We start from the raw sequence: 24,806 nt of genomic DNA, 5'->3' as shown, positions 1-24,806 counted from the left end.
AGATGAATCTGTAGGACAGTTATTTATTTCGTGTTGTCTTTTTTTTTTTTTTTGATAGCCTTGTGAAAGAAATAGCGAAACAATTTCCTGAAAGCTACATGAATAATGACTTGTCATGGAGGACAAGTAGTACAGCATGAAAAGGTATCATTGGTGGCAAATACAAAAATTTAAAAAATTGAATTTAAGCTTAAAAAAAAAGTTATAGTCCTTCTGGATTTTCTAACTCTTAAGGTATGTGTCCTCAGACTCAATACACATTTATTTATATATATATGCACATTTATTTATATATATGTAATGGGTCAGAATAATATTTCTTTTATTTTTTTAAAGTTTTAGCCAAGATCTGTATTTGTATTATATATTTGTATTAGTCAAGGAGCACAACAGCATTAATCAAGCAGCACTAACCCAAAGTAGAAAGACCATGCTGGCCTCTCTAAATGCAAGCACCGTCATGTTACTGTCTAACACAGCACTTCACATAACAGAATGCTGGGATATAACTTTTCAAATCCATCTAATACTTTCTTAGAAAGTTAAACAACTTCTTTATAATTTTGTCTAGTATAGTGGTTTGTTTTGCACAGTTAAATAATTTCTCATCATCCTCATTCCAAACTGAGGATGTACTGTAGCAATCTTATGAACATATTTAACATCCTTATGACAAAAGGAAACAAACAAACAAAATCACAATACTCTTTAGCTTCAAAAAAACAATTCCAAAAACATAACTCTGAGAACTGTAGTGGGTACATCAGTATAAACTACTAGGAAGAGTAAAATTAATGTATGCATGCTCTTTGAAGGAAGAATCAGAACAGCTTTTTTGAAGGACAGATGTTCCTTATATGTTTTGAAAGTCATCTGAAGCTGTCAACAGAACTCTAGATACAGTTTATTTAGATTTTCAATTTGCCTTTAGCACAGTCTTCAGCAAAGACCCTTAAATTATGCAAAACCACAGAGTAGTAATAAAGCAGTTTTACACACTCAGAAGTAAGCTTCCAGAAATCATTGCTAGGAGGTCGGGAAGGCACACAGGATTATACAAACTGAGGGTCTACAGGCCTGTAAACAGACACGAAAGGAAACAGCCTTCTTACAAACGAGCTCTGACGTGACAAATGTAGATGACAGAAGAAACTACAGAGGGTTAGAGCATAGTACATAGCCAGGTTCGTGTGCTCTCTCTTAATATCCTGCTGTCACTGATGAACACAGTGTGCTGGGCCAAATGGACCACCAGGGCAGTGCAGTTACCTTTGGCTGGAGTGCTCACCTACAGGTGATCAAATATTCCAGTGAGTGTTGGCCTATTGCAAGCTATGCCCAAATTTCAGAGGCCCAGGAGACATTTCCTGTAATCGGTCACAGCACTCTTTATCCCTTTTCTCTCTTATAGGTCAGTCAAAGCAGTAATACCTGGTCGTTTTTACTGCACACAAGGACAATAGATACAACATTTGGGAGCAGGGGAATGCGTGGCTTAAGGAAACAAGAAGCCAAGAACCAGGAAGGGAAACGCCTCCTTGTAAGAACAGCTGCTCCGTAGCTCAATGCCTTTCCCCACCCTGCCTATCAGCCATCTGCTCGCAAGCGGAACAGACTCGCCGGCTTTACCAGTGCGACAGCTTTTGTTTCTGCTCTTCGCAGTCATTTAGCTGACTTGTTTGTAAACACCAATGTGTATTTTGTAAAAACTCAGTGTTTCGCAAAACAACGTTGACAAACACCAGGTCACTCGCGGAACCGCCCACCGCTCCCACCAGCGCTCTCCGCAGGCCCAACGGCCTCCCAGCAAGGCGGGACCTGCCCGGCCCTCTCCGCGCTGCCGCCGCAAAGCCTCTCGGGAGTTGAAGTCCCGCACCCTTCCTTTTCCATGGCGGGCCCGCGGCTTGTGGACTCGGTGTCCCATGGAGCGCTGCGGGGGGCCCGGCGCCCGGCCCGCGGCCCCGGCAGCTGGCGGCAGGGCGGCTAGTTCAAGTTGCCATAGCGGCGAGGTGAGGCGGGCGGGAGGTGCCCGGGGACGGGGCGGCCTCGCCTCGGAGCGCTGTGCGGTGCGGGCTGGGGGTGCGGGAAGGGCCGCGGCCGGGGCGGTGTGCGGGAGGCGGCTGTCCGGCATGGAGCGCCGCGGGCAGGCGGGCGCCGCTGGGAGCGGCGGCGGGAGGCACGGGGTGCCGCGGGGCGCTCCGGAGGCCCGGCCGGCGGCATGCCCGGGCTCCTGTCTGGGCCAGAGAACCGGGAGACTCTCGGAGCTGGAGTCGGGTGTTAGTGAAGTTCCCTGCGTGCCCGGCAGGAGGAGGATTCCCCGAGGGCATTACTTGCTAATGAACAGTGCGAAGGAACCGTTTCTGTGTTGTGCTGCTGAAGAGTGCTGGGAGCACGGTGTGACAAATTGGTAATAAAATGGGGTATTGGTCCCTGAAGGCACGATGGTGAAATATCGCCATATGGGATCACCTTCCTGTCTTTTTCCAGACTCATACAAACACTAAGGAAAGGGCCTTTCAGGTGTCATGTTGTTCCTTTCTGAAATGATTATAATTTTTTCTTTTGTCGTGCTCAGTCTTAGCTATAAGGCTTCAACCATTCCTTTAACACTAAGTTAGTTACCTAGTGATAGATTAGTCTGTGTGGAGCTGAACAAGTAAAACACTCGAGGAATAATCAGGTTGTGTACACTGACTTTTATCTTTTGTTTACTTAAGGTGAAGAGCTTGACGTTGAAATTGTCAGCTCTACTTCTTACCTGGCAGATCTCTTTAAAAGTCCTCAGTGAAGCTGAAATGTCCTGCTTCCTACAGGAAAGGAAAATACTGAGTATTGATGCTTTTCATCAGTTCAGCAAGGGTTATGACCTGCTTGGGTAGAACTAAAAACCAGTGAGAGCCAAGTGATTCTTACTGTCCAGTAGGTCATATGTGCTGAAATTAGTGTAGCTTTTTGGAAAAAGTGATAAGCTTTTGTTTTGTTTGTTTCAATTGATAGGCAGATGTGCATTTGGAACATTTCTACAAATTTCTACTTCTTTGTGATTTTTTTTAAAATCTAAAGTGAAACTTGCATAGTTGCTTTAAAAATGAGGATATTGCCTTATGTGAAACAGCTTCTTCACCTTAAAAGTACTTGTGGTTCCTTTTAGGTTGCTCATGAGAACAAAGAGGAATGCTTAAACGTAAATAGTAAGTTTTCTTCAGACAAAATGTCCTCCTTATCCTGTGCTTTGTTTTATTTTTACCTTGATTACTGTCCTTTCTTCTGTGCTTTGGCTAGTATGTATCTTAATGAGCCTATTTTTGGACAGCTGAAAATAAACCCATTAATCTTTCATGCTGTAAATAATTATTTCCCTTTTTTCCTTCAGTTGTTGCTTTTCAATAGTTGGGGCTCTTATGGTTCAGTCTACTTTTTTATTGGGTTTTGCTGATTGGTTTTTTTTACCAAATTACAGTAAAGCCAATATTATTCCATGTTATTATCTGTACCAGTATTTTATTTATTTTATTTTTCTTTGTCTTTGAAAATATCCCATAATTTCTATTTCCCAGTGTTTAGTGTTTATTCATGTTCAGTCTAATTAAGACTTCATTGCAGCTGACTAGAGTGAGGCACTGGAATAACGAATTCTGATACTGTTGGTAAAAATGTGCTTTAGTGAGGTGAGATAAGGAGAGGAAAGATGAGGTAAATTCACCAGTTCAGTAAAAGAAGGAATACTGATATACTTGAGCACAGACTAAGCACGTTGATTTGCTGTTCTTTCATGTTTGAAAGGTTTTTATCCAAGTCTGGGGGACACAAATGTGCAACCTTTTGAAAATTAAATATAAAGGCTTGGAAAAGCATCAAGTTGCCTCTGTATAAAATACAATACAAGATTTGAATCCATCCATGGGTTTTTTTTTGTAAATTTTAGCTCTCATAGCTACAAGAATGTCATCTTTGCTGTGACTTTTTTTTGTTGACTACAGGGGTTCAAGAGTTTGCTAGTCTATTTCTTCTTTCACCAAGTCATTCCATGACCTTAAGGCAAACTGCTGCAGTGTATAATAGTTTAAGAAAAAATTTCAATCTAACCTACCTTTTGAGGGTTGTTATTTTAATCAGTTACTATATGATTTTACTATACTAGGCACAGCTGTCTCTAGTTTTTAATAATTTCACCCATCTGATGATTGTTGAACTATTTTGCCTCTATTTTGCTGTCCTTGAGATTTAGCAATCCCCCATTCTGAACACAGCTTAGTGAGTAGTGTGAGGTAAAGGAGAGAGTGGTTCTGCAGACCAGGAAGATTGATGAAACATTGATGTTTTATCACTCTGTGTTTGGGGGGGAGAATTTGCTTTGGGCTGTGATTTGATCATGGATACTGAACATTTGGAAGCAGTGAGATTGCATATTTTGATTTAATTTGCTCCTAAGAGGCTCTGCCTTCTGCATCTTGACCCTGCTTCAGAGTGGGAACAAAGGCAATAACTGAGGGGCAGTTGCAAGATCTGCTTCAGAAGTACATCCTGCTGACCCAAACCAGAAAGGCAAATGTCATCTGAGTTGATGAAGTTGCTTTGGGAATGCTGTGCAAGACTTCAGTTACAGACAGGAATTAACACACATTAATTTTTCTTCCTGCCTAGGCTTCAAGACACTGATGGCAGATTCATCCAGTGATTCAGACAACTTATTTACGGGTCGGGTTGGAAGGCGGCCTTTGAGAGCGTCCCACAGCAGAGCTCAGAACTATGGTGCTGAAGAAGTTACAGAGAAGATCCATACTTTAGCAAGCACTTTGCAGGTTGTTTCCAAAATACAACTTTAAAGTATTTATAGAGCCTGCATTTCTGTAACACAGAGTCAAATTTTCATTTCTAAAGTTGTGGAATGTACTGTTCAGATGGGAAACATTGCTTTCTCTGCAAACCAAAGATTTGGGAAATAATTATTTCCCAAACCAAAGTTTTGGGAAATAATTCATACTGCTTTTGAGCTGAAAGTGTGTGGCTTGTCACACTTTTATACAGCTGCTATATCAGACAGTAGTAGGGTGTTGTTAGAAATAATGATGTGTTGGGGAATACTATTTTATGAAGTTAGCAAACTGAGTAAAGGCAAATCAGCTTTGTTAGATTCTCACAAAAGGCATGAAATTTTCTAGCAGAAGGTTTCAGCCTTGTCTTGGTTGTCTTTGTACTCTGTAACATTTCCAAATTTCTGACAGATATGTAAGTGGTCAATTCCTTCAGGAGACAGCTTATATTTCAAATATTTTCTAGATGTGAAAAAGCACTGTGGGAAGCATTATTTCTAAACTTGTAAGAGAGCAAGAAAAAGTGGAGGGTGTAGAGGGAATATCTGCTTTGTAAATTTAGCTATTCTGACACCATTAGTGCTGGAGAATTTATTCCCATTCTACTCTAGTTGACAGTTCTGACTACCTAGAGTGGGTGGGTGTATATTTTATTACTTATTATTTGGGTAGAAATATTTTTTTTAATATATGAGAAGAGAAAAATCAATATAGAATGGTAAATTTAAAATTTAAAACTTGTTATCTGGAAAATAAATATCAATCTAGAAAAAATATAATAATAAGAATACAGTCTGACTACTTTTTAAAAGGGATTCTTTGGTATTCTGATTCTGTCAAACCTCTTTCTAGCTGCTCTTCTGAAATTCTGATTTTAAGCAAATTGCTTTTTATGGACTGCTTTTCAGCAGATCTTCCACTGATCCAGCTGTTTATCTGGTGAGAAAATACTCATGCAGTGACCTTACCTAGTGTGTTCACCATCAAAAACTTGTTATTTCTCAGATAACTATTCTGTTCTATAAGTAGGTAATGTTAAGATTGTTGGATTAAAAAGTTTTTTCTACAGAATGGCTGAAACTTAAAAAAACTTTTTATTTGATGCTGAGGCCTTACTGTTGTACTGGAATTACAGAATCTGGTTGTTTTTTTTTTTCTTCTTAATTTTCCTCCCTTTAGCCATCCCTTCAGATTCTGGTTACTTGAATAGGATTTTGAATGCTTAGAGCCTTTAGAAAGCATTTGTGTTTCAATTTAATCTTAGTAATCAATGAGAATAAAGACAACAGTAATGTTTAATGTGAGGAAGTTTCTGTTTTGACTTTTTTTCTAAACCTTTTTTATTTAAGGATACCAACAGAAATCTAAGACACGTTGACCATTTGCTAGGACAATACAGAGAATACAACAAGGAACAAACCAAAGCAATAACAACTGTGAGCAACTTTCAGTTTATCTTAACTTTTTTGGCTTTTTCCATTAGTAGAATTCATAGCTGAAAACTTGGTATTAATGGACAGAATATATAAGGAATTAAGTAGCTGTAAACAGAAACTTTTAATTTTTATTTGAGCAAACTAAATCATAATATAGTAATATGTTATGTAATGAAACTCTGACAGGTTTTGTAAGCTTGTTACTTCTCTGTTTATAGGCACCCAGTAGATTATGTTATGGTGCTATGCAAAGTACAAGATGTGTAGCTGAAATAGAGTATTAGGGAACATGTTTCTTTTGCAGGAAGAAGTGGTAAGATAAAAGCTGAATTACAGCAGGGAATGAGATTGTGGTCATCCTGGTGTAGCATTTTTCCCTGTCATTCTACAACAGTTTCTGGACCTGTTGACCAGCTTGCTCTAAATTGCAGAAAGGATGCAAAATTCTAAAATTAGTCTTCTCATTTTAGAAACTCAAAACTCAAACTTGTATAAACTTGAAAACAGGTGTCTTAGAGAAAACAAAACAAATCAATGCTGCTAGGACAAGAGAAGTTTACAATTTGGTTACAAGCTGCAGCAGGTGCTGCCTTAAAACAGATACATATGAAATGTAGAATATTTTACATGTGAAGGTAGAGAGAGTGAAGAAGCAAATGTGTAGAAAAGAAAGCTTGTTTTCTTCAGAGAAAGAGATCCACCATATAATTCTGCAGGAGTAAAGCATCAATGTAACCAATATACATACAAGCCAGTATACAAACTTCTCTTAGAAAAAGGAGAACCTTTAGAAATTGATGTTTTGTGGATTGTCAAATAAAGGTGTAACAAGGCAAGTGGCTAAGAACCAAAGTTAACAAATGCAATTGTAAAAAAACAAGATGTAAGTTTGAAAAATGAAGAACTAATTTTTGAATATAGCTAGTTCTGTAGTCTTAAATTGGGAATGGCTTCCTTTTCCTGGAAGTAAAACTTCTAAAAATAGAGGTTTCTGTAAAGCTGCTTAGGGAAATTTGGTAGCCATGTAAAATTGATTCCAGATAGGGCTGGTGGAAGCATTCCAGTAAAAAATAATTTCTTGGAAGTTATTTTCTGAATTTTGTAGAACTGTTAATGAGCATTGCTGGCAAATAGGTCTTATTTTGGTTATAGGAGATAAACTTTTGAGTTTTCATGGTGGTGCACCATGTGGTGCGCCACTGTTTTAAGAAACTTGATATTTGAAGCTGCCAGTGTTGGAAGCATGTTTTGCTATAATTACAGGAATGTGATAAATGAGATATTAAAGAAAAATTCGTAGCTGTACTTGGCTTAAAATAGCTTTTATTCTCTTAATGACTTTTAAATAAATATTTTCTGTGCTTTTTAAAAAACAAGTCTGTGTTCATATTTCAATAAATTGAAATATTTCAATAAATATTAATTAATAATAATTAATTAATATTAATATCAATTTCGTATTTCAATACATTTCTACAGTTGAAAGAAACACTGGAGCAATCTATAGGTCAGTTGAGGAGCCAGCGACTAACACGAAACTGTGGAATGAGAAGTGCATCTCTCTCAAGCTTATATCCCAGTGACCTGGATGGAGAAGGACCATCAGGTAAAATGCTTGAAGGGCTTGAGTATGCTTGAATTATGTCATATGGCTGTGCTATGCAAAGAGGAAATGAGGAAAAATGTGTAGAGATGGTCTTATGGAAAGTCGTCGTTGATGACTTAAAAGAAACCGAGTTTAGAAATTTGGGAGACCTGCATTAAGTTATGCAGTTTTTTATGTGGTAAATTTTTCAGCTTTGTGTTTCTGTTAGTATTTTCTGCCGGCATCCCAGGAGATCTAAATGAAATGTTGATTCTTTCAGCTGAGGAAATTAATTTTCCACTGCATGAGTTGTAGGTACATACAGGTTAAAACTAAATCCAAAAGATATTGCAGCTTCTGAAGCTTGCTTCACAGCAAAAAGGGAATTTAAATTTTAAATGCATGAGATTATGGATGTTTGGAAACAGTGGAAAAGAAAAAACCAGAAATTATTTATGACACACAAAAGAGTATTTTTTTTTTTCCTTGTATATCTCACAAAATTCATTAATATTTTGGGAAAAGGTTTGTTTGGGAGGAGTATTTCTTTTAGAGGTAGTGTTGAATATATTTTAGCAGAAAGCTCTAAAAATTTAATTTCTATGTAAAAGCTGTGAAATATAATAGTTTGAAGATCTGATAGATTCATGTGGAGGAAAAAGTGGTTGGTTGGGCAAATAAAATTTGAGGAAAAACTACTCCTTGGAGAAGATTTCCTCTTTCTGGAATACTTGTATGTCATGGGTAAGAAATGTTTAAAGTGAAGAAGAATCCTGGGAAGAGCTAAGAGTCATATGCATGATATGTAATTCAGTAGTTGTTTTGTCTGTAATGTGACCTAGAAGGATATTGTCAAGATGAAATAAGCCTTTTTTTGTGAAGCAAAATGCAGAATTTCCCATACTAAATTTTGTTTTCCTGCTTTTTTTTTTTTTGTATCTCATCTCCTGCAGGCAACCACCACTTCCTGCCTACTTCTCCTCTCAGGGATTACGGAGGCGCACAGGGCAATAAACACCGAAGGTCTCGATCTGCAAGTGTTCGGTTTGTCAGTGAGGCAGACAATGTGGAGCAGGTACAGAGCACTAATGGGAGCTGCTGTTCCAAACAGGCAGTATGTTTGCTCTTTGAGAGTCCAAGAGTCTCAAAGACTCTTTGCTTTTACACTAAATGAGGTGATTCTGAAGACGCAGCTAAGAGTGTTTCAGTTATGATTTGTGCTTTCAATGTTACCTGCTTTTTTCATTAGGCAGTCACCTCTTGTATCTGTCATGAAATTTCATGCAAATCATTATAGAGAAAAAGATGCAGATGGTAGTGGTATCAAAAGTAAAATATGAAAATAATCTTCCTACTTTTTAGGCTGTCTAATGACAAAGAAAAATAATCTCTGAATAGCCTGTTTAGTCTGGAGAGGACTGAGAGGGGATATCAGTAATGCATATTAATATCTCTAACATGGGTGTCAAGAGGAGGGTGCCAGACTGTTCAGTGGTGCCCAGTCACAGGACAGGGAACAATGGCCATAAACTGAAACACAAGAATTCCATCCCAGTGTGAGGAAGAGCTTTAGAGTGAGTATGGCAGAGCAGTGGCACAGGCTGCCCAGGGAGGTTTTGGAGTCTCCCTCTGGAGACATTCAGAACCCACTTGGACAAGTTCCTGTGTCACCTTTTCTAGGTGACCCTCCCTTGGCAGGGTGTCACAACTGAATCAGGAATGGATGAATGAGTGACACACTCCAGATCTCTTCAGGAGGCTAATAATTTTATTAGGAACCCATTCCTCTTTATACCCTGTTCAGACACAGATGGACCTGACTGGTCCTTTAATCAACACACCTCACATGATTGGCTAATTAAGGAGACACCCTTTGGTAAACATCTTATAGGAAAACAAGTGTTCAAAGCACCAGCTGCAAGGCTGTTTTAATTCTTTCTCTCAGCCTTCTTAAAACTCCCCAGAACAATTCTTGGGATTGTTTATCTTGCTTTCTCTCTCTGACCAGGTTGTCAGTATCCACAGCAGGAGGCTTGGATGGGATGACCTCCAGAGGTCCCTTCCAGGCAGTTAACCTTCACCTTTGTGCTGAAGCTCAGTGAGGCTGTGAAGGGGGTTATTCTGCTTTAGCTAATGGTGTAGAATCTTAGTGCTTTTGGTTTTAGTTCACTGTAGCTTGACTTGATTTTGAACCAGGTAGTTCTTCATCTTAGTTCGTGGTCTGACCTGTGAGTGGGATAATTTGAGCCTGTATTTCAGGGAGATGATGGGAGGAGAAGATGTGTGTGCCACAGGTAATTTTCATATTCCTTAACCTGTATCTGCTTGCAGACTTGAGAAAAAATAAATTAATTACCTTAATGGATAGGATTATAGTGTTTCTGTTATCCTATAGGTAGAGAGGAGATTTCACTACCTGTTTTTGCTTTTTTCAGACAGGGTGGATAGACTTGCTTGAGTGAATCTGTGTAGACTAATGTTAAAGAAGCTGATTGTAAGGTATTCACATTGACTTTATTAAATCAGTCTCAGCTTCCAAATAATTTTAAACTTAACTAAAACAAGTTTTCTCAGTTGACTTTTTGGGAAATGATAGAAATTTTAGACTTTTATTTTACCCTGTTTCATTGTCTTTTCAGTCAAGTTCTCCCCCCATTCCTTCCTCTCCCAAGGTAAGTGTAGAAAATAATCCTTGGAAGGAAATATTATATGGGAATCTTTCCTCCCAACCATCCAAAATCCTTAGGACTATTTTAGATTATTTCTTGATATTCTATAAATATCTTGGAAATTTTATTCAAGGGAGTTCCTGCAATGCATACAGAGTTCTTCATATTAAGTAACTATGTAGGCAAATAGCATTTTTTTTCTGGTTTTGATGATAACTGCTGGTTTATGTTTATTCCTTATTCTTGCTTTTCAGTGGGTGAATGTGGCCTTTTTCTTGTCATTAACTATTTTGTGAGAAGAGTATAGTGCTTTGAGGAATGGTAAACTAGAAGTAGCCATTGATCATGATTGTAGGTAGAAATTACACCAGAGATAAAGCTGTACTGCTAAAGTAAAGTTGTGGCTTTTTCTATTTTCTGCAACCACTGTTCTCTTTATTCCCATTCTGAATTTTTCTGGCTGAAGTAATTTTTCAGCCAAATGGTCTTTTAACTCATTCAAGTCTCTCTCTTTCTTAGCACATACATGTTGAAAATACAACATGTTATTTCAAAGTCCTTCAGGTCAGGTGGGAATTTATGGTTAATCATACAGGGGAGGTAGTAGTCCCAGTGTCTGAATGTTGAGGGCAGTCAGCTTGATTGTGGAAGATCCAGGTTTAAATCTAGGACACAGAACAAAGGAATATTATAAATTAGGTTTTTTCATAAAGATAATCCTGGCCATGGAATTGTTGACAGCAATAGGTTGCATTAGGATGGATTAACTGTCACTTTCTGTTCCATGAAGAATGAATGACCTATTCATTTTTTTATTTGCTCCCTAAAACTTTGATGATAAATGAGGAGCTTGCTGAATGGGCAGAATGGGAGGTTTTTCAGAAAAAACCTCCGTTGTCAGAAGTACTTTTCAGAAAGTAGATGGGTGGTTTTGTTTTTTTTTGTTTGTTTGTTTGGTTTTTTTCCTGAGGTTTGAAAAAGGAGTATGTAAAGTCTTGGGCAAGGTAAAATACCTATTCTTGGTAGTTCCTGAATACATTATACTGTTCTGCTTGTTTCATTTCAAGTTCCCATGTAATCTATTTATGGTAGCATATATAGCTGGGCAGACTATAGACTTTGTTTTACCTATACTGGTATCTATTAACATGAAATTTGTCCCTGAACATTACTTGTTCAGATATTTCAATTTGCTTTGCATTGAGTTGAAGAGCTGGTATAGTTTGTAAGCTCTGAACCACATTAAAAAACCATAGTTAGGAAACTTGGTTTATCAAATAAAGTACTGAAAGTTAAACTACAGTGAGCAAGTATTGTGAAGGGTGGATTGAAACAGAAGTGCATAAGCCTCATCCAGTCATCCAGGCTCAACTACAGTTCATGGAGTTTTAGTTTTTTTAGGTTATTTTTATCTACTTTATTTTAAAAAGTGTGTAGATATCTATTTTTGGAATATCACAGAAAAAAAAGGGTTCCTAAGCCTTGGCATAATTTGTGGATTTCATTTACAGCTGCATTCTTTCCACCAGTCTCTTCGGGATCTCAGCAGTGAACAAGTTCGCCTGGGAGATGACATCAGCCGCGAGCTCTCAAGAAGAAATCGGTACAAACAGAATGTAACTCTGTGTGGAGAACACTGTGGAAAAAAAATTCTAAAAACTCTTTCAGTTCAGAAAATAATTTTATGGAGAATGAGTGATTGTGCAACATGTAGATGAAAGCAGGGTTATGAACTGCTTGTTTTATGTCATCTTCTGCAGTATTTTTAAATGTTAATAACACCTACTGATTCCAAATTGTATAATATATGGGGCTTTCCTCAGCTTTTTCAAGTATATGCACAAAATAACAAGATCTAGGGATTTTCTTTTATTATAACTTTGCTCTTAGTTTGTTCTTGTAACTGAGTCCCTTCAGGGCAAGCTCTCCTGCAGGCCGTAATGTATATACTTTGTCAACATGTGGTGCTTTGTTCAATAGCAATAACAGGAGTTAGACTGTTAATTCCTAGTAGGAAAGGACTGTTCAAAAGGACTGTGTAGATGTGTCCATAATTTTTTACTTGTTGACCTGAAACCTGGCTGATACTTATATGCTCTGTTGCTTCACTTGAGGAATGGGAATGCTTTTTATAATGAATTTTCCACTTGGGGCTTGTTTCTCATTATGCTATAAATTATTATGAATTGGCTATAGAACAAATTGAGGAAGCAAAAAATTCTGGGGGGAGTTGTTGCTGCTTAAAATTATCATGGGTGCTGCTTAGCTTCTACTCTGTAGAATGTTGTCTTACTTATATTTTTCTATGAAGGACTGATGCTGAATTAAGAAAGACTCTAGAAGAATTGTCTGAAAAGCTCACTGAGTCCCAAAGACAAGAAACGGTGAGTGTGACTCACATGAAAAGGATTATTTTAATCTGATATTCTAAACAAGATGTGGGCTTCTAGTTTAAAGTATCTGTTGGCAATTGGTATGACATACTGATATGTATATCTGAACATGATCTTATTTGGGTTGCTGTAGTTTGTTGAAATGTTACCCTTTGATGATGAAATCAGCAAGGCAAGTTTTATACTTCAGGTGCTTGTTTTAAGTACAAATGTTTTGCAGGTACGTGTATTGTGTGTTTTTCTGTTTCAAAATATACAGCCTTGGAGAAAGGTGCATTTTAACTTTGAACATTGGTTTGAATGCCTATGATTGTTCAAGGTACCTTTGGAAAGATACAAGCTTTCCCGTGTTAAGATGGTAAATACATTTGTTTCTTCTTCCTTCATCCCTCCCTCCCTGTTCTGTTCAATCCTTATCATCTGTGTAGCAAAATGGAAAGAGTCTCTTTGGGCTGTACTCTTCTCTAAAAGCTTCCTGACAAAATGTAGCAAAGGAGGCAGGACAGCCATGACAGTCTTTTTTGTTTCCTGTATCTGCTGGAAGCAGACTAACTGTACTCTATGTTACTTAAATCTGAGAGAGATCTGCTATTGAGATTGAAGTCAAACAGCATATTGCTGTAGGAACAAGAGAAGTTGAGAATCACCCCAGTAATAAGTAGGTGAGAATCCTGTAGGTAGCTCTTGACACATAGGACTTGAGTGTATGCTTTATGTAAGCATTTACTGTGATACTAGTAGCAAAGCTGACTTTCCAGAGCAGGTGTTATACGTGCATGTTTTCCTGTAGGTGATTCATCTTGCTCTAGAATTGCATGAATTGGTACTAAATGCTCTGCCAAGGGCTGTAGTGATGTGTTTGTCACTGATAACAATATCATTGGCATGGACCACTTATTGGTACCAGCAAACTTAATAAATATCCTTGTGTAAATTCATGTTTCTAGATTAAATTGGAGATTGATTCGAGAGACACTATTTTTACCAGTTATGTTCTTGATAGGGTCCATCAGAGAAAGAAGACTTGCCTTGTCAGCCTTTGTAGGCTGACAAAGGCCATCAAAATATGATGGGGTTGTCTTTGTTGGAATGTTAATTTTGATTTCTCCTACTAGCCTGGTAGGATAAGGTAAGTTTATCTGATAAAGAATTCTTGATACTTGGACAATGCTGCATTTTTCTTGTAGCAGACTTCTCAATATACTTAATTTTTTTTCCTCTTTTATGTACCAGGAAATTAGCAAACTCAATTTTAACCAAGGTGGTTCTCAAGAAAATAGCTGCTACAGCTGGCTACATTACAACTGTTCAGTGCCATTGCATGAGAGAAACAAACCTTCCTCAATCCTCTGGAATGGAGGCATCCACTATATGTTCATTAATGAAAGAAATAACTAGCTCTTTGACCTCCTACACTACTCACTGCAATAGAGCAAGTAGGGTTTCAAGACATGAAATTGAAAGTTACAACTTTTGACCTGAGAGAAGCAAAAAATGAGAGAGGTGAGGTATAACAAGGAAGTCTTCTGTAGAATGTTAATGCTAAGGGCAAATTCAGAAGAGTAAGTCTCTTAGTTGGGAGGGAACATTATAATGCAATAAAGCTATGAAAACTGAAATATTTACTGATATTCTTTTAGTGAAGACACAAATGCTGCAGTAAGCTGCAGTGGGATGATTTTTATGTGTAGGACTAGTAAGAATTCACCTGGAATATTCTGCTCATTGCTGATTACTGATTTTATGAAGAACATCATAAAGCCAGGTGGAAAGAAGACTGGAAAGAGGAGAGGGGGGGGAAAAAGAAAAAGGGGAAAAATAAAAAAGGTCACTAATTCAAAGACTTCAAAAAGACAGAAGAATAGCTGCGATTCAGTTTGCACAAGAAACAGATCATTAGGAAGGATCTAGCCATGTATGATGAATGCCCAAAAAGTGGAAGTTTACTGTACAATATAAGACAGTCATCTAATGATAATTTTGTACAATACAAGTCTAATCACCTGTGAGTTAGGAGCTTCTTGGTCTGGAAGTGATCTGTCTGCTTTCTGTACTGAGAAATAATCCCTCTGTGGATTTCTTTTTTGAAACTTGTCCAGTCTTTATTATAACTTGCATATCTTTATGATCTTGTCTCATAGCAAGGGGTTCTCAAAATAGATTATATATTATGTGAGGAGCTGCTGCTTTTTTGGTGATCTGGTTTCTTGGGATTGTTTGGTCATTTTGTGTATATGTGTTTTGGTTGATGTGTTTTGTCTTGGGTTTTTTTGTTTGTTGTTGTAGGATGTTTGTTTGTTTGGGTTTTAAATCTAATTTTTCATCCCTAATTTTAACTTGGGAGGTTGTTCAGTTTCTTCAGAGTCTTTTTAGAGTGTTACTTTTCGGGCCAAAAAATTCTGACATAATTCACTATCATGTCCAGCCAATTCCCCACCGCTTAAAAAGCCTGCTGGTAGCAACGTTGTGCACTGCTGCTTTGCCAGGGCTCTCCAATCCTAGGTGTGGATCCCTTGCCCCTGTTCAAAGCCTACTGATCTCCTGTTGAGGCTGGCAGAATCAGTGAGATGAGGTAAATGCAAAAAAGGGGAATTTAGTATGGATGTTAAAAATAAAAATAACTCTCATAGTATGCATAGCAAAGCATACATGAGATTAGAGTGCATGTGCAAACTAGGGTCTGTTATTGTAGATATTTGACATCCTTTAGCATGTGTATGCATTTAGGAATTTTTCTAATGAGATTACTTAATTCAGAATTGATTGTCATTGGTGAAAATGAGTTGGATAAGACAAAATACTACACTTCTTTGTGCAAAGTTGTTTGGGAACTTTTATCCTTAATGCCTTTAGGCTTGGGAGTGTTTATCACCTCAAGCATTGCCATCCATGTATTTATATTCTGCTGTATGATTCTTGGCAATAAATTGTCAACTTGAAATCTTGATAATTTCACAGGATGAGCTCATGGTAGAAACATTCTTTTCGTTTCAGTGTCCTTAAGTCCTTTATTTTTTAGAGACATATATCTAAATTCTTACAGTTTGGTATATTTGGTCCTGTTTGAAAATTGTCTGTGTGTAGATGTGTGACAATAAAGGTCTAAGTCACTACAGTTCTTCTGAGTCACTAGTTCAGGATTTATTTTATAAGGGTTTATGATTCTTAGAGCCTTTTTCATACTGCATTTGAGTACTTTAGGATTCATACATCACAACAAAGCACAATATTTTACCTCAAAAGAGAGCTTTTCCATGCCAGTATAAAAAACAGATGACATTGAAGGTGGTGACTCAAGCATAGTTGGATGTCTGTTTCAAGTCAAGCACTCTTCATGGCCTTGTACTTGAGAATTTATGTGCAGTTTTGCTAAAAAGTCTTTCTGGTTCTGTGACTCTCTATATCAGAATCTCTTTCTTACCTAGACATTTTGTGAGATTGCTTTGTTCTTGAAAAGGGTTTGGATGATTGCTACACAGGCATATAAGCAATTGAAAGAATATTTACTTACTTTATGGTTATATAAGATAGCCCTCTTGGATATTTTGTTGCAATTGCTTGGATAGATGCACATCTCAAATAGCACAAGATGCTGATCTTTATACATAAAAAGTAACTTCATCAGAGCACAGTTTAGTTAAAATTAAGTAGATGCTTGATTGAGATGGTGCTATTATAAAATGATGGTAGACTGTTTCTGGAAGAAGACAACAATGTCAAGTGAAATGGGTCTTACATGGAGTTACTGTGGTTATGATACCTCAGAGAGCCAGGATTATTGTCAGATAATTAACTGTTCCTCAGAAGATCTGGAATAAGGAATTTTGGTGCTGCACTGGTGACTTGTAAAAGGAACATATATTATCATTTGCCATGAGGGAAAAGTTTAACAATATTTAAAATTGGATCTCTGAAAAAAGTTTTCACTTTTGTGATTTTAATACTCCTGTTTCAAGTTTGCATTGATGATAAAACGGGTCGTAGCAAGAACAGCAGCAAAAATCTGTTGAAATAGATTTCTATTAGCAGGACTTTTGCACTAGAAATAACAGTGGAAAGCTGAAAAACAGGTCAGAAATTCAATAAGTAGAATGGTGCTTTTTGTACAGTAAGCATCCAGCATCTTCCATGAGATTATATTTAGCTGCGTGACTTAAATGTCACCCTAGTTTTACAAAGGACATTCTGTTCTTTGTGTTTAATTGTGGGGGAGGAGAGGAGCTTTTTGATAGCAGCAAAATATATGAAAGCAGATTAAGCTACCTGGAAGCTTAGTGGAGACACAGCTCTAGTATCATCATTATTATTCAGATAGTCTATTGCTAAAAATGCATGCTTGAAATCACATTCTAATATGTTCTGAATGCAGTAATTTAGTGCTAATATTCTGTGTCGTTGTGTAGGGCCTCTATAATCTTTGTACTGTCCTTTGGTGAAGCACTTATCTACACTAAGCACTAAGGATTTTGATAACATTCAGAGGTCAAGATACATAGTTTCATGGTAGAGGTGTTGTTCTGAGTCAGGGTCATTTGGAACAAAGGAAGACAAGTATGTTTGTAAGTTTACTTTGAAAGTACTACTTAATAAATTAACTGTTTCTAATTTTTTTTAATCCCTACTGTTGTATGCTGCAGGCTCTGTGACAATCTTAGAAAAGTCAGAGAGGCTACAAAAACAGGGAACATAATTCTCACGGGACATTAAAGCCTTGCTGAAGTGCAAAGGTGTTACCAATACCATACCAATATACAGAGTATGGGAAACAAATAGGAGTTGTAAGTAGCATCAAAATGTTTGGTGGTTTGTGTTGGTTGTGGGGTTTTAATTTTTTTTGTTGTTAAAGAGGATTATGTCTGTAGCTGAAATTTCCATGACAAATATTATGATATATAATCCATCTTTTGTAGTACCTTGTTAGAAATAATACAACAATTATATCCTGGAAGTGAGTTGAAGGAAGTCAGAGGCAAGGCAAATCACTTCATAAAGTTACTTTCTTACTTGTTCTGAGTTAGTGATAATTTGTAATGAAATCTGAACTTTGCAGGAATCTAAAGCCTGTCTAGTGCTGCCTTGTGTCCTGTTATCTGCTGTGCATGCTAGACCCATGACAGTGAAATAGTTACTAAACTCTCCTTTGGAATGTCATCTTTGGGGGTGATGTTACTTTTGAATCTTCTGTCAAAATTATATGTTTTCTTTTTTAATAGTGCAATATAATTAGTGCACTAAATTAGTGCTTAATAGCACTAAAGCTATTAAGAAAGTGCTTCATTGAAAAAGGTGCATGAGAGAGCTGAGAAAGCTTCTGTCTTCAGAAACATAGTCAAAACTTTTTGAAAAAATGTTAAAACATTACTGTTTCATTTCTTTATGTTAGATATGTATGGGGGAAAAGATGACAGTTTATTGCTTGGTTTCAGCAAAGCTGTAACAAGTTTAATGACAGTGTTATTTTCTGTTCCTACTACCTAGTATCATTGTTTCTGTTAGCTGGAGTATTTTATTAATTCTGAGAAGTAATGCTAAGTGGTAGTTGTCAAAACAAACATTGCCACGTGGTCTTTTTGTTTTTTTATACATTAGTTTTTAGTAAGTAATTTTTCTGGATTATGGCTGCAGGGCTTTCATAGCTTCATGAAAGTGTGTGGTTTGATGCGGTACCAGGCATCTTCTGATGGTTTTAGGAAAAAATACAATATTCCAGACTGTAAGCTGACTGTTCATCTGGCTGCACAAACAAGAAGTGTTTTCTGAGAGACGTATTCTGTTGTAAAGAAAGTGTTTTGTTCATGAAGCCTTGTGAAGCCCAGATTATAAGCGTAGCCTTGATTGTGTTTCTGTTGCTACATGAATTGTGTTGCTTGTGGTAACATTTTCTATGCAGGCATATGCCTAGTCCTAATAGAAGTGTGCTTAATGGGGAAAGATGAGAATTTATTCATCTCCACGTACATCAAAAGCTAATAGTCAAATGGTGCTTTATTTTTTATCTCTTTTTATCTCTTTCTCTTTTTATCTAATTATAATTTGGTAAGGGATATATTGTTTTCTAGTGTTTTAAAATAATTAGTTTTAAGGTAGGGAGGAAATGATACATAAGTATTTTTCTTACTAATCTTTAACGAAACAAATTTAATTTGCTGCCTCAAGAGGGTGCTGTCTGCTAGCAGCTTGAATTGCAAAAGTGAAGTAATTCTGGTATTCTAGTCTGATTGAACTTTTATGTTCATAATCCAAGTTGCTTTAATAAACACCTGTTGTTGTTTGTATTAGTTTCTACATGGATTCACAAAATATTGGGGAAAAAGCTTAAGTGATATAATTATTTTGTGTTGTTACACTTATTTTCATGTATTTAGTTCTTGTTTACAACTTCTTACTCACAGATTTTGGATCATTAAGGAGGCAAACATTGGTCTGTTTTGCAGGCTGGAGATATGAAAGAAATGTCCTTCCAGAGGTTAATCAGGCTTGTGACAGAGTAGCTAAGACTTTCGTATTGCAACTTCACATTAGGCTGCTCTAACCTTGATAATGAGATATTTAACCCTTGAGTAGAGCCACCACTGTAGAGAAAAATATGCATACACATAAAGGAGAATCCTGCCAGCAAGATAACAGTTTGGTTCCCTGCCTGAGTACTTCTGGAGTACTGACTGCTATAACTAGTTATTTTCTCTGCAATTCTAAATCTGCTCTAATAAAATACAAATGGTGTTCTCTTTTCATTTTGTCCCATGATCTATTTACATTTTTGCCATTGATATTTTCACATGTATTGAAAGGCACACTAATTTCCAACAGCATGTGTTTTTTTCCTTGTGAAGGTATCAGAACGAGTAGAGAGGAGACTTCAGGAGATAGAAGAAGAGATGCGTGCTGAAAGACAGCTCGTAGAAAGGCGCCAGGACCAGCTGGGCCACGTGTCTCTTCAATTACAGGAGGTATGAAATGAAAGCTTCCCTTGTAGTTTGGATTTAGTTATGAATGTGTTGCATTTGTGAGCCTGTACCTGTCAAATTGGCAGCAGTGCTCATATCTTAGGCACATGTTTTAGCTCAGTCCAGCTCACATTGTTTTGATCAGATGATATCAAGCACAGTCTCTGTCCTTCATTATATTGTCTTGACTACATTTAGACCTTTTTGGTAACTGCCACAAATCTTCTAACAACCTACCCCCTATGCCCTTCCTGAAAACCTAAGCAAACAAAAGCAAGTCATTCGCTGGGTTTTTTCAATTAAAAGGTTTTATTTTCTAAAAGGTAAACTTCGCTTGCTCAGGCAAATGAACACTTTAATTTATTTCAACAAGCAATCTAAAGCACTTTGTAGTGGCCAGACAACTTTTCAGTGCTTTCAGTTTTATTCAACAATACCTGATGAAATAAAAAATACTATTTAGGAGACAAATAGAAATGTTTAGAATATAATTTAAAATTTGAGACAGCTATTAGCTTTTTTCCTTCTTGTTTTAGAAAACATATGAAAAATACTACTTTTTGATTTTACTTCTTTTTGGAAAATCTGTTTCTTCACATAGAGTGACTTTTTATTTCACTCCACTTAAGATTTGCAATGTTATCTCTATCTGTGCAGTAGGATACTAAAATTGAAAATAAATATGCAATTCCTTGGTTTTCACTCTTAGTATTTGTAACATAGCTTTTTGGAAGGCTTGATACTGTGTGGTGATACTGAGGAACCTTGTTCATGATGCTACATATTTCATGTAAAGCTAGAGACTGTTCAAAGATGTCATATTTTAGAAGATGATATGCTTTTTTAAAAATATAGATAACAAGTTACATTTATCAAAAGGCTTGGAATCCTTCTGCCAGTATTTCAGGAAGACTTTTTGTTTCATTTTCCTTCCAGTTCATGCCCTGTTGGGTGAAAAGAACTAGTGTACTGAATTTCAGTTTTCATCACTCTTTAATATGCCTATGTCCACTTCTAGATTCTTCAGTTGTTTCTTCAGGCTGGGGAAGGGATGCTTAATGCATTGGGGGAAGGGATGCTTAATGCATTGGTGTGATTGGATAGTGTTATCTGCAGAATGGAACGTTCTTATTTTATCCTTTTAAAGGGAAGATGTCTTGTGTTCTCTGAAGATACATTGACACTGCCATAGTTTCTTTGTAAAGAAAACTTGAACTCAAGTGAATGGGTTCAAATGTAGTTCAAAGAATTTTCATATGATCTTTCATAGATCATGAGAATGATCATAGTGTGTGTGATCATGAGCCTCCAGGCTTGGGTGCCTTTTATTCTTGGTAGCTTATCTTTTGAATTTCATGCAAAAAGAATATGAAATACTGAGTACATCCTAGACCTTCTATTCCCTTAAGGTGTCCAGCTGTGAATTAAGATGGTTTAATAGTTTCTTCTGTAAATTCTATTTTATTTTTGTAAATTATTTTTCCTGAGGAGCCCCTTTTTAAAATACAGTTAAAGTTGCTGTATTTTAGAAAAAATGTATTTGAACTGCCTTGTGTACTTTTGCATAGCCTAGTGAGAATAAAGTAAATAAATATTTTGCTACTGTTGTTATTTGGATGAAACATGTTTCTGTATAATTTTGAGCTTGTTACTTTGTTACTCTGTTTATCATCCTTTGTAATTCAAACTGTGAGTTAGATGGACCAAACTCTGACAGTGGCCTCAGTCTTGTGGTAATCATTGCACAGACATAATGTTCTATTGAGGTCTACTTCTGTTTTCATTTATTTCTCCAAGATGCTTCCCAAGTAACATAACTGGGAAGGAGGGTAATGTTTGGACTGAGTTTTAAAATCCTGTCATTAATATGGCCTGAATGATTTACAGAGAAATACTACTTAAAGCATTTGTGGCTGTTTAATGATATAATTTTTTCATTAGTTTGCCTGTTACAGATTTCAAATGAATTAAAATTTTTCTTTTGCATGTGATCAACCGTTGCTCTAATTCAGAAATTGTGTGACATTTGTGAGGATTAGATGCTATTTTTTTTAGTGAAGTGCAGTGCCTGTAACTGACCACTGTTTGTCAGTGTTTTACCGTCTTAAGAGAATCACCTTCCTAAATTGCAATTATTAAATTATATATTTGCAGGATCTAACACAACATGATACATTTATTTTAGCTTTTCTCTTGTCTGTCTTTTCTCTCAGTTTTTTGTATAATGTGCAAACTTCTGATTTGCAATGTAGTATTACATATTACTATAAGCATAGACTGATTATGAACCAGGAAGATATCTACATGTATACTGGTCATTAAGAAAGCTTGATGTATAAAATATTTTATCTTTAAGTTTTAAATTTGCATTTTTGTTTTAAATCTTTAACCTGTCTGTGCTGTGTGTAGTTGTAAAAAACCTATTTTCTGCACATTTTACGTCTCTTTTACCTTAGTGTGTATTGGTACATTTAATCAGCAATTACTGCAAATTAGAAAATAGCAATTAGCAAACAAATTCATGCAAATCGTATTATCGTAATTTTTACTATATTCCTGATATAAGCATTTTTCTGATTAGAAAGAACAACAAATATTCTTTTCTTGCCAGGGGTATTGACCTGTGTGAATTGCTGTAACAACTGAATTTGTTGTGTAAATGAAAACTATCTTGAGATCCTTCAGTGTTTCTTTTTTTTTTTATATAAAGACACCATCACCTCTTACTTTTGTTTGCATTTTTACATCTATTTTCTAAAACAAGATCAAGTATCATTCTTAAAAATGTTTTCTTTGCATTCTTTTCTGTGCATTGGGTGTCCTGGATGGCTTTACAAAATTCTCTGCTTGGCTTCTTGGACTTTGGTGAAATGTGTCTGTGTGTTCATGCTTGGCATGCTTTAGGTAAACAGATTCATCATTATAGAACCTTTTGAATCCACTGACTGTGGTAAGGCAGTGACTGCAGTTATGTCTTAAGCTAGCAACTTGGGTAGGCCAGGAAGCATTTTTTAACTTTCTCCTAGTGCAACTGTACACTTAGACTCTGTTTGCCTTCCACTGCAAATACTGTGAACTGCAAGAAGCTGGTGGACGGAGGGTGGGGTAAACTGATGGTCAAAAGTCTTATTGAACAATGTTTTTTGCATTTCTTTATCACTGATCTTTTTAGACAAACATAAACTTGATCTGTGCTCTGAGGCACCTGGATATTTTAGAGCGTTGTCGATACTTGCTCTTTGGCTCTGTGCTATGCCACCTGTGGCCAATGGTTTCTGTTTTGATTGTAGTTTGAATCTGACTCTTGCTTGGAACATGAGCAAGTCTCATACATATCTGTCACTGAAATAGCTAGGTAGTCTCTTTTTAACTGCCTGGCTGGTATGTTTAGGTAGCATACTTGGAGTCATGCTAATCACTAATGTAGCAAGTTAGGGAAAGTGTTTTCATTCAGATTAGGATGTGGTACATTTTTGCCTTACTTTAAATTATAGCTTGTGGCTGTTCTGTTTGTATGTTTGTGATAGTATGAAACACTCACTGATCAGTCTCACTTTGAAAGAGCAAGTTTCAGTTTGTGGTCTGTACACAGCTTTCAAAAAGTCTGGTTTTATTTAAAAAGAAAAAACAATACAGCAAAACCAAACTGAGACCAAAACCCAAATCCTAAGGAAAGTTAGTAGGCTTAAGTTGCTGTAAAAGTTATGATTTGCTCTTGAAAGGTTACCATATGTTGGAAAGATTGAGAACTTGAGTTGTTTCACAATCATCCCCATAGTTTTTCTCATGTATAAGAAAAATTAATCTATGAAGCAGTAAGTTAAGATTTTGAAGTTTTGAGGTTCAACAGATATTCTGTGTGTATGGATGAGGTATGCTCAGTTGGGATATACCAGTTACATTTGTATTCTAATGCTGTCTTATGCTAGTGAGCTCTTTATAAAGTCCTATAAGAATTGCCCTCCTTAGTAAAATCAAAAGTTCATCTAGTCTGACCACCTAGCAGGCAGTGGAACTTGTGGCTGGTCCTTCCCACAGACATGCTGTGAAGACCTCTGTACATGAAAGTTCTCTGTCTCCTGTGGCTTCCAATATACCTGCCTCCTCCAAGGCTTCATCAACCTTGTCAGTCTCTTCCAGACCAATCTGGACACAAATGCTTTCAGAGGAGGATCTTGGTAGGAGGATCCTGCTGACTGCAGGCCTGGTGCCATTCCTTGGTGCTTCAGCTTCTCTGGGCAGTGTCTGCCTGCTGTTTGTGAGCCATCAGGGAGGAGTGTGTGCTTGAACTGCTGTCCTTAGCATCCTTTTCCTAGTTCCCATTTTTGACATTTGACTTCCTCAGCCCCTTCTTTGGGGACAGCAAATGAAATCAAAGAATCAGCTGGATCTTTAAATGTGTTGTTTGGTTTTTTCTTTTACCCCTCCTAAGAGAAAGCTTATATAGCAATCTTTAGTGGTGAAACAATGAGCGTAGCCCAAAACAACAAGAGAGAATTATTTAAAAAAGAGGACAGAAAGGAGGCAAAACACAATTAACTTTTACCTGTACAATTTCTGAATTGTCAGTATGAGCTGACGTTTGTCTGGCTATGCATGATCAGATGTTTCCATTGCCTCATGACATTTTGATTAACTGCTTACCTGGCACCTACTGGTTCAATGCAGGTTTCACACTCCAAGCAGTGCACATGTAGTATGTTTCATTTACTGTAACACTACTTCTTTTTTGCAGTATTTTAACTCTGTGATATCTATCTGTATCTCTCTATATATATGAGCTGTTATTTTCCTTAAAATGAAATGGCTATGGGCTATTTTTGCAATATGCAGAAAATAAAATGGAAGGTTATATTTATAATATCAGTTATAGTAAAGGATGCATTTCTGTTTGAAATGATTCCTCTTTAATAGCCTGAATATCAGTCAGTGAAGTTGAAATGGCATATTTATTTCCATGGT

The 24,806-nt window shown here is 36.8% G+C and overlaps 1 protein-coding gene across 1 annotated transcript in view; it reads left to right on the top strand.

Annotated features, from left to right (window-relative positions):
* The first annotated feature begins 4,658 nt into the window (after positions 1-4,658).
* Positions 4,659-24,806, top strand: part of CEP128 (centrosomal protein 128) — a 93,708-nt gene continuing 73,560 nt past the window's right edge. The window contains exons 1-7 of the mRNA XM_054275953.1: positions 4,659-4,802; positions 6,164-6,250; positions 7,730-7,856; positions 8,789-8,910; positions 12,016-12,107; positions 12,816-12,888; positions 19,731-19,847. Of these exons, the coding sequence (XP_054131928.1) occupies positions 4,659-4,802; positions 6,164-6,250; positions 7,730-7,856; positions 8,789-8,910; positions 12,016-12,107; positions 12,816-12,888; positions 19,731-19,847 (762 nt within the window). The remainder of the gene's footprint in view (positions 4,803-6,163; positions 6,251-7,729; positions 7,857-8,788; positions 8,911-12,015; positions 12,108-12,815; positions 12,889-19,730; positions 19,848-24,806) is intronic.

The sequence above is a fragment of the Melozone crissalis genome, unplaced genomic scaffold, assembly GCF_028551555.1.
Source record: "Melozone crissalis strain CALT ecotype California unplaced genomic scaffold, PUWL_Pcris_2 ptg000018l_1, whole genome shotgun sequence".
NCBI lineage: Eukaryota > Metazoa > Chordata > Aves > Passeriformes > Passerellidae > Melozone > Melozone crissalis.
The sequence above is the reverse complement of the archived record's forward strand: the minus strand, read 5'-3'. Positions and strand labels throughout refer to the sequence as shown.